General features: G+C 51.6%; 1 protein-coding gene across 1 annotated transcript; it reads left to right on the plus strand.

Moving 5' to 3' along the window:
- The first annotated feature begins 4,692 nt into the window (after positions 1-4,692).
- MEX3B (mex-3 homolog B (C. elegans)) lies at positions 4,693-8,676 on the plus strand. Its single transcript, XM_015292033.4, has 2 exons — positions 4,693-5,352; positions 6,101-8,676. Exons 1-2 carry the CDS (start codon positions 5,094-5,096, stop codon positions 7,519-7,521), a joined length of 1,680 nt encoding a protein of 559 aa, XP_015147519.1. The 5' UTR covers positions 4,693-5,093; the 3' UTR covers positions 7,522-8,676.
- The last annotated feature ends 1,306 nt before the right edge of the window (positions 8,677-9,982 follow it).

Consider the following 9,982-nt stretch of genomic DNA (forward strand, 5'->3'; position numbering starts at 1 on the left):
TTATGAGTACCATATTTGTGCCTAGAGTTTGCCGAAGCATTTTGCATGTTTATGGTCTCTTACAAGGGAGTTTACAAACAATTAGCATTAAAGGACAGTTGTATTATCCTTCTGATACCAGCGCTAAGACTGGAGGGAGGGAAAGCAAAGGCTATGTGTTTTATGACTGTAATTTTAATTAACTATTTCAGACATTGAAAGTAAATTAAAATATAATTTAGTATTTCCTAGATTAAAACTGATGGAAAAAACCCTCCATTATGAGCTATCTCAGATCTATGAATCATCTAGCTCAGTCTAAACATACAGATGTAAATCCTTAATCTATCTACTGCTTAATAGCCTGGGCCCAGCACTGTGATAGGTATGTTATAGATAGGAGATGCCAGCACTGCATCACCCACTGAGCGCCGGCCCAAGGGCCCTGGTAACAAAGAGCTCCAATCCCGCTCAGCGCAGTGCTGCACTGAGACCTGCGCACAGAGCAGCCGGGAGGCTGGGCCGTGCTGCATCATGTGAGAGCGGGGGGAAGGCAGGATGGATTTTCAGATTTGAACTCTGGTCGGCACTATTGCTGAACACCGTTTAACTGGCTGCGCGGTGCGATAACCTTTGTTCTTAACCGAGAGGCAGAATGGAGCACTAAATGAAGGAGGCCACTTAGACTCCAAGTGGAGAGCTTTAAAACGGGCCGCCGTTCTAGCTGGTTACTTCTGATTTATTATAAAGGCATCTGTAGGTGTTGTGAATTGCCTTCCATCAGTCGTGTTAAACAAAACTGCATTCTTATAAGGCAGTTTATCCCCTGCACACAGGCGTGCTCTGATCACTGCTGTCAAATGCACAGCAAATGCATGTGAAGAAAGCAGAGCGTGTGATGACTGTTCGTTGTAATATACCAGAAAGAAACATTTTAGTAAAGCCGTAGCTACTAGCCAAACTGCACACTATCAGTGTTTTTCTGAGACCGACTGTTTGTATTTCCTGATGTGGCACTCAATATCACAAGGAAAAGGAGTGCTTTGCATCTTCCCCACCCCTGAGCTGCTTCCATCTCCCAGACGCACCACAAAGTCGCTCGCTATTCCATCTCCTTTTTATTTCTTGTAGTTTCTTAACACATCCGTGGTCTTTGGAGAGTTCTGCCCACCCCTTAGCATGAAACGCCCAAGATGGATGGAACAAGTAGTAGAAAATAGACATTTTCAGCTTCAGTTGGATGAATTGTTTGTAAACATCTCCTCCAGAAGTGTGCAGGGGCTGAGCAACATCGTCAAAGATGACAAATTCTGACACGGCGCTCTGAGATTTCATGGCTATTGAATGTAGGTTAATATGGGATTCAATAGGAAATCTGGCTTCTGTATTGTTAAGTATTACAGGAAACGAAGGAACTTGTCAGTTGTCTGCAGTTTGCTAATTGCTACTTATTGCAGAGGCAAGAGTTTTATTTGGGTGTGTTATCACATTAATCATGTGCACTGTCTTGGGGGAAAAAAAACCTGTACTCCTAATCTGATTGATAATCTGGCCTGTGGGATTTGGGGCGTTATGGTAAATAAACTTCACAGTAAGTGGTGTAACAGTATGCAGTAGTGTCCTTCAGGGTAGGGACGTGGGATAGAGTAGCAAACCTCTGGTATGAAAATGCCTCTTTCCTTGTCTCTTAATTTAGTCATTCCTGAGGTGCACGTGATAAATTCTTTGTGAAGATGCATCAAAAATGCAGATCCCGTCTATTCTAAATGAAAATGATATCCTATTATTATTGTTAATGCTTTGTAGTTAGAGTAGCATCTAAAGGCCTGGGATTAATTCATGACCTCTTTGTGCTTGGAGCTGTGTATACACACAGTAAGCTCACTGCCCCAAAGACCTTACACTTTAATTAAATAAAGGTTGGAGGAAGGAAGTTTTATTACCTCTGTCACAAATGGGAAATGATAAAAGAGAGAAACTTAAAGGACTGAGAATTACACTCCTCCTGCAATAAGTCCTGTATTTGCTTGTAATATATCCTCCCTTCCTGCTTTTGTTAACTTGCTGTTAATTGGTAGGTGGTTGGTCTCTCCCCCAGAGATGGACTTTGTTATAATTCTGCATATTGTTCAAGGTTGTATGGGATGAAAAGGATTATAGACACAAATACTCTTTAATTTAGATATGATCAAGTTATTCTGAAGAAATACTTCTGTGGAGTAAGTACATTCACACAAGTCTTGTGTGCGTTGCTTATTGCCACCTGAGCATGCTAGTGCATAGACTGTGTTCCCAGGGCACCGTGCACTTGGTGAATGCATGTTTTAATGTACAGCAGCGTAACTGCTATCGTTCTTATTCCATGTAGTTTGCTCTCAAATGTTTTCAAAAAGCAATAGCCCTCAAGATGTTGGACAATTCCACAGGGTTCCTAGGAGGCTTAAAACACCAGTGTACTCTTAGTCTGCTGGTCTGCTTCTTCCTTCCCAGAAAACTGCTTCTATAGAAGGGGCTGAATTTAACTTTCGATATTTTTAATTAGAGCTTCCAGCTTAGCATTAAAATATAAAGTTAGATCTATACGGATCTTGTTTGAGAATAACACGTTCTTTAGGGAAGAACATAAATGCGAGGGTAACTTGTTTTCTTTTTGCTGATCAGTCAAAGCCGGGACAGAAACCCAGTCACAGGTTTAGATGTGAGGGGAAGCGGGGGAGAAGAAAGGAGAACAAAACAAAACAAGGAACGGGTAAAATCCAAGTACGTCCCAACCACCCTGCTCCTATCTTTACATTCTGGTGTTTTAGATGTCAACAAGAGTAATCCTTTATATTGATGTGCCTTTGCCTCAAGGGTACAGTCCCCTCACTTCCATCCTGTCCTGCTCTCTCTGCCAAATGGGTACAGATATTTTCTGTTAGATTCTGGGTTCCTGGAGTTAAAAGGACTCTAGAGAAGCAGAGTTATCATTTTTATTTAATAATAAGGAGCATTATCTCTATTGCCGTTGAAGGTTATGTCCATCTGCTTTTTGTTTTAAGTGTTCAGTGCTCAGAATAGTAACACGTCTCAGGCACCTTGAGCCTTTGTAAGTAACAGATCATTGTTCCACACAGACACCATCACTGCTGGGAGTGTAAATGTGCAAAGTAAGAAATCTTTAAAATATGAAACCACAGAATTTCCTCAGCTGAGGGGACAACCTCAGCACTTGGGAAAGGACACCCCCAGAGTAACTGCCCTTGATGGAAAACAGTCTGCTGGGGCTTTGTTACAGAGCATGCAAACATCCTGAGGAAGCGGCAGTCACTGGCAATAAACGCTGCATGTAAACGAGTACCTGCATCTCGTTAGTTGTTTGTGGGGCAGTTGCCCGACAGCTCTGGGGGGACTTGTAAACTCCTGTCCCCATCCACCTGGATACTGTAAAACAATTTCCTGATGTTTGGTTTCTCTGCAGGAAGACAGCTGCCCATGGTAGCTGGCAAGGACACAGAGAACACGGGCTTTTTGGCGGTAGGTACGTGGAGAAGACCTGGAACACAGCACGTGAAGGCGGCGTTTTTATGAGGACAGTGGCCGCAATATCCCTCCAGCAGCGCATGGGAAGGCTTTTGTGGCAGAGAACCTGCAGAAAGAGCTGCTTTGCCTGACTGGGGCGGGGGCAGTGGGAGCAGGGAGGACGTGTGGGTGTGCAAGGCCCGGCGGGAGGCAGGGTGCTTTGTTGTGTGGCGGCTGTAAGGCGCTGGTGACATTGCGCCGGAGCAGCTCGGTGTGGTGCGTTCTTCTCCCCCCTCCCTCTTTGGAAGCTGCGGAGCCGGGCGAAGCGTTTGCCACTCATGCTGCACCTAGTAGTGCCACGGGCTCGGGTCCCCAAGTCGGCCAGCGAGGAGGGCGGCGGGAACACCGCTGTACCCCCGCCCCGCCGACGGCCGCAGCAAAGCCCGGCGGAGCACTGAAGCGGGGCTCGAGGCCGCCACACCCCCCACACACGCCGCCTTCGTCCGCCCGCGCCCGAGGGAAGCGCGCGGCTCCCGCAGAGCCCTCAGGGGCGGCCCCGTCCCCTCACGGCGGCGCCTCGGTTCCCTCAGAGGGAACCCCGCAGAAGGGCGCGCGGGACCGCGCTCCGCTGAGGGCGCTGGGCCGGGGCCACAGTGCGCATGGCGGGGGGAGGGGCGCGCAGGCGCAGTGTGGCCGCGCTGTGGGGGCGCTGTGGCCGGGGCGCTGCCTCTTTCCCGGGCGGCCGTTCGGGCATCGCTCCTTAACGGGGAGACAAAGCGCTGCGCATCGACACACCCCCTCGGTCGATAAAAAAAAAAAAGGGGGGGCTGGGGGGGGGGAGGACGGAATAAACCGGCCCCGATCAGCGCGCTGCCGAGGCAGGCCTGGCTGCTGCGGGGCCGGCTGCGGCCCGGCATTGTTCCGCGCGACAACAAAGAGCGGCGCGGGCCCGGCACCGCCTCTCCCCGCGCTCCCTCCCCCCCCGCAGCCCGCGGCCAATGGGAGCGCGCGGCGACGGCGGCGGCGGCGGCGCGGGGCTGACAGCGGCCGGCGCCCGGCGCGCCCCCGCCCTCCGCCCGCTGCCTCCGCCTCTCCCGGGCCGTCTGGCTGCGGCGGTGCCTCAGACAGAGGAGGGGAGAGGAGGAAAAAACGCTGAGTGAGTGGAGTGGAGCCTGGGAGGGGCTCCTTAAAGAAACGCTGCCATCGCCTGGCATTGTGGCCGGCGAGGAACTCGAGGGGGGGAAGCGATCGGAGCTCCTCTCGCTATCCGCTGCCCGCCCCCCCACCCCACCCCCAGCCAAAAAAAAAAAAAAAAAAAAAGAGAAAAAGGGGAAAAAAAAAAAGAAAAAAAAAAAAAGAAAAAGCCTCGAGGGGGGAGCCGTGCGGTGGGGGGGGTCCCGAAACCATCTTATAAACCGGATTGCACGGAGCGAGGAGGAAAAACAACAACAAAAAAAAGAAAGATACAAAATATCCCAGCGAAAGGCGACCGCCCGCCGGCTGCGGCAGCCGCCCGCCCCCCGCCCCGCGCTCCCGCTGGCCTCGGGCTGCCTTTGTGTCGGAGCCCCGCGCCCCAGCCCGGCGCAGGCGGCGGCTGCAGCGCGGCGCGGACCATGCCCAGCTCGCTCTTCGCCGACATGGAGCGGAACGGCAGCGGCGGCGGCGGAGGAGGAGGAGGAGGCGGAGGGGGAGAGACCCTGGATGACCAGCGAGCCCTGCAGATCGCCCTGGACCAGCTCTCCCTGCTGGGGCTGGACAACGACGAGGCGGGCTCCATTTACGACAGCGAGCCTCGGAAAAAGAGCGTGAACATGACGGAGTGCGTGCCGGTGCCCAGCTCGGAGCACGTCGCGGAGATCGTGGGCAGGCAAGGTGGGTGAGCGGCGGACAAAGAGCGCGGCCGGGCGCCGGGATGCGCCGGGAGAGGATAGGTGGGGGGAGGACGCGAAATCCGGCTGCACGAGTTGGGTTCGCTAAAGGGGACGAGGACAAAAGGGAGCCCCGGCGCGGGTTTCGTCCCCCGAAGTTGGAAACCGTGGGTTATTTTTAAGGAAGAGGAATGGAGCGGGGAAGTGGAACAATGGGATTGCAATAAAGCATCCGCATAGGGGAGCGTGGCTCGCTCGGTGCGGCCGCCGCTCTTCACCTTCCTCAGAACCGATTTTATTTTTCCGAGAGGAAAGGGCTTAGCAGGAACGCGGGCTGAGCGGCGGCTTTGTGCGGGCTGCTCGCATTGCATCGCATCGCGTTGCATCGCGCTGCATTTCATCTTTCCGGCCGTGCCGCCTCCCTGCACGCTGCCCTTTGTTGCCGCCGCTCTCGGGGCTGCGCGCTGGCAGCTCCCGGGCAGTGCCCGCAGCTGTGCCGCTGCCGCCCGCGGTGCCGCTGGGCGCGTGCCAGGGCTGTGGCTGCCGTCGCGTTGCACATCGCTCCCGGACGCGGTGCCAGCATCGCCCCGGGCAGGGGCAGCGCGCTGCGGGTGGGTGTGTTCCCCCCCCCGCCTCCCCCCCCCCCCCCCCACCACCTCAGCTGCACCCAAAGAATGGGTTGTAACCGGTTCTCCCCCGGGCTTTTTCCTTCCCCTCCCCTTCGCCTTCCGTCTCCCGCATCTCGTTCCCAGGTTGTAAAATCAAAGCTCTGCGGGCGAAGACCAACACCTACATCAAGACCCCGGTGCGCGGGGAGGAGCCGCTCTTTGTTGTGACGGGCAGAAAGGAAGATGTGGCCATGGCCCGCAGGGAGATCATCTCGGCGGCCGAGCACTTCTCCATGATCCGAGCCTCGCGGAACAAGAACACGGCCCTGAATGGCACCGTCCCCGGCCCCCCCAACCTGCCCGGCCAAACCACCATCCAGGTGCGGGTGCCTTATCGCGTGGTGGGCTTGGTCGTGGGGCCCAAGGGGGCCACGATCAAGCGCATCCAGCAGCAGACGCACACCTACATTGTGACGCCCAGCCGGGACAAGGAGCCGGTCTTCGAGGTGACGGGCATGCCCGAGAACGTGGACCGGGCACGGGAGGAGATCGAGGCGCACATCGCCATGCGAACCGGCGGCATCATCGAGCTGACGGACGAGAATGACTTCCACGCCAACGGCACGGATGTTGGCTTCGAGCTGAATGGCACGGGCAGCCTGTGGAGCAAGCCCACGCCGCCCAGCATCACGCCCACCCCGGGCCGCAAGCCCTTCTGCAACTACCGCAACGACAGCTCCAGCTCGCTGGGCAGCGCTTCCACCGACTCCTACTTCGGGGGTGGCACGGGGGGCGGCGGGGCCCGCCTGGCCGACTACAGCCCCCCGAGCCCGGCACTCAGCTTCACCCACAACGGGAACAACAACAACAACAGCGCCAACGGCTACGTCTACGGCGGGGGTGGCGGGGATGTGCTCTCCTCCCCGGACTGCTGCTCCGAGCTGCCCTTCGACTCGCCACCTGGCTTCGACCTGGCACCCGCCCCGCCGCCCGGGGCCGCCCTCCTCTGGCCGCAGTTCGAGCGCGGCCCTGCAGCCGCACCGCCCTCGCCCGCACCCTCGCCCGCCGCCGCCGCCTTCCCGGGCGCTGCGCCCGCCAATGCCAACCTGGCGCTGCTGGTGAGCGGCCCGAGGCGGGGCGGCAGCGCTCCGCCCCCGGCACGGCTCTCCCCGCCCCTGCACGGCAGCGCGGCGGCGGCGGGGCCCGAGCACCCACTGGCACGCCGGGTGCGCAGCGACCCGGGCGGGCGGCTGCTGGCCGCCTCCTACCCGCTGTACGCCAACGGGCTGGGCGGCCATCTGCCGGGTCTGCCCTCCGATTCATCAGCCTCCTCCTCTTCCTCATCCAGCTCGTCGTCCAGCTCGTCCTGCTCGTCGTCGGGCGTGCGGCGGAAGGGCAGCCGCGACTGCTCGGTGTGCTTCGAGAGCGAGGTGATCGCGGCGCTGGTGCCCTGCGGCCACAACCTCTTCTGCATGGAGTGCGCCAACCGCATCTGCGAGAAGACGGAGCCGCAGTGCCCCGTGTGCCACAGCGCCGTCACCCAGGCCATCCGCATCTTCTCCTGAGCCCGGCGGCCGGCTGGGTGCTGTGCGGTGCATGCTATACATAATAACGGGCGACTCCATTCTAGTGCTAGGCTAGTTTTTACACTGTACTTTAATACGAAGCTTCCAAATCTTCCCTTTTTTTTTTTTAAGAAAAAAAAAAAGAAAAAAAAAGAACAAAAACTGTTGAAAAAAAAAAATGAAAGTAGGAGATGCTTCTGATGATGACAATGGTGTGTGGACTCTTAGTAAAACGTGCTGGTAGTTCCTAGGATGCGTATTGCAAAATAATTCAATCTATGGGTGGATACTCTTCTGAATGTTCTTGAAAGGGCAAGAAGTTCCTGTGAAAACCACGATACTGCAGCTTTATCCAAGTTAGAGAAAAAAAAAAAAAGGAAAAAAAAAAAAAAAAGAAACAAACTGTAACATATCTCTTATATATATTAAAACGTTTAAAGGTTTTAAAGATAAATTGCATTAATACAGATTGAAGTATTTTATTCTTTTTTGACTTGAAAAATTATATTTCATATTGCAAAGATGTTTACAAGTATTTTAATTTAAGTTCAGTGAACTTTTTTGTAGCTGGGTTAAATCTTTTTTATTTTAGTATGGCCTTATGGCAAAGAACACTGTATTATTTTAATATCACACAATTGTGAACGGAATTACAAACCATAAAATGTGTAATGCTTTGAACAGTATTCTGTTGGGATGGAGATTTTATAGGTTCAGAAAAAATCTTTTAAATCTGCTTCACCCAGCATATTTTCTATTCAGTGATATAAAGCATATTTTATTCTATATTATTACAAAAAATGGAAATGTATAAACATATGTCAAAAGGAACTGTTGAAGCTTTCTAACATTTGTATAAATAGAATTCAGTGGAAATTACAAAAATTCTGTTGCACCACTATAGTTTTAGTATTTCTATTTTAATACATTTGTTTACCACTTGTTTATGTATATGTAGGTGACGTTACTTGAGCTTAAATGTACTTTACTGAGCAAAGTTTAAAAACAAAGTATATTTTATTTTATGATAAAGGGCCTTTAACCTCATGGTCAAATACTAATATTATATTTGCTGAGACAAGATTTGAAATTGTATCAAGAGTTTTATTTTTCTGACATTTAAAGTTCTACATAATAAAAGTAAAACTTAAGTAATGGTGCTACTTCATGTTTTTTTAAGTATTTCTATATAAATAAAATATTACAGAAAAAAAAAAAAAAGAAGTACGCTGTGTGGTGATTTGATTTGACGCGCTGGGGGTTTCTTCTTGTTCCCCACTTGTATCACTGAGATGTGCTCTGAGTGTGAACTGTGTTGTGTTCGTGCTGCTGGAACTCTTCAGCCTGTGAAGGCTGCCAGGGTGGTTGGTCCTTCTGTGACAATGTTGTAATGCATGTTTTTAAGAAAAGATTTCATTTCACATATATATATGAATATATATATATATATATATGCCATATATACATACGGCATATCCCTGAGGTTATTCCACGTGTTAAAATACTGTTTCTTAAGAATCCTGGTCGTGAAAAATACTTGGTTTCATGTGTGTTGCTACATTTAGCACATAGAGTCTATGTAAGAAGGAAAAGCTTGCAGCTTCTTGGGTTTGTGATCTGAAAGCACAGAGCAGGGGTGTGTCCTTTGTTGTATTGTGCTGATAGAGGGCTGAATGCGGCCGGTCCTGCTCCGTCTTTCCACAGGGTTTCAGAATCTCATCCCAGTCTGAGTATTTCCTAGAGCAGAACAAGGGCTTTTGTGTCTTCCCTGAGTTCTTGAAATTGCTTCTTGGTATTTGGCAGCTGTGGTTCAGATAATTGGTGCTGACAAGCTTATTTGAATAAAAAATTTATTGCTGTGTAAAGTTTGTTTGCTTTTGATGATGCCCACACTCGTATAGGGGCAGAGGAAGTACAGAAGCTTTCTGACTAACGTGTCAACAAACCCACCAGGCAAACACTGCAGCATTTTGGTGCTGAACTCAGTCAACGTGTGTAAGTGAACTTGCTGGGTAAAGCGTGTCAGAGCGCATTTCAGAAAGGTGGCTGCAGGATCATTTTCGACGTTTGTTTTTGAACGTGCCGGTGCACTTTGCAGCAGGCGAGCGAAAACAACAAAACAAACCCAAACTGTGCAGCATATCTCGTATGTTTTACTCCGTGCTTAGCAGTGTATGCCAGAGCTGCTCCGCTCTGATCTCTTTTATGGAATCCAGAGCTGCCTGTTGGGTGGGAAGGGGAGGAGGGAGGATGCGGCAGGGGATGATGGGATCTCTTTGTTTGATTTGATTTGATTTTTGCTTCTTTCATTTAGCTGTGATTGTGGCATCCTCTGAGTTACAGAGTTAAAATTCCTCGCCGAAGTGCTGCGTTTGTCTCGGGATGCTTGTCACTGAATGGTGAACAAAAAACCAGTGCTGTAAAAGGGAGTCCAGAAAGTGGCAGAGATGATGTGCTTAAA

This window comes from Gallus gallus, chromosome 10 (assembly GCF_016699485.2).
Source record: "Gallus gallus isolate bGalGal1 chromosome 10, bGalGal1.mat.broiler.GRCg7b, whole genome shotgun sequence".
Lineage (NCBI taxonomy): Eukaryota > Metazoa > Chordata > Aves > Galliformes > Phasianidae > Gallus > Gallus gallus.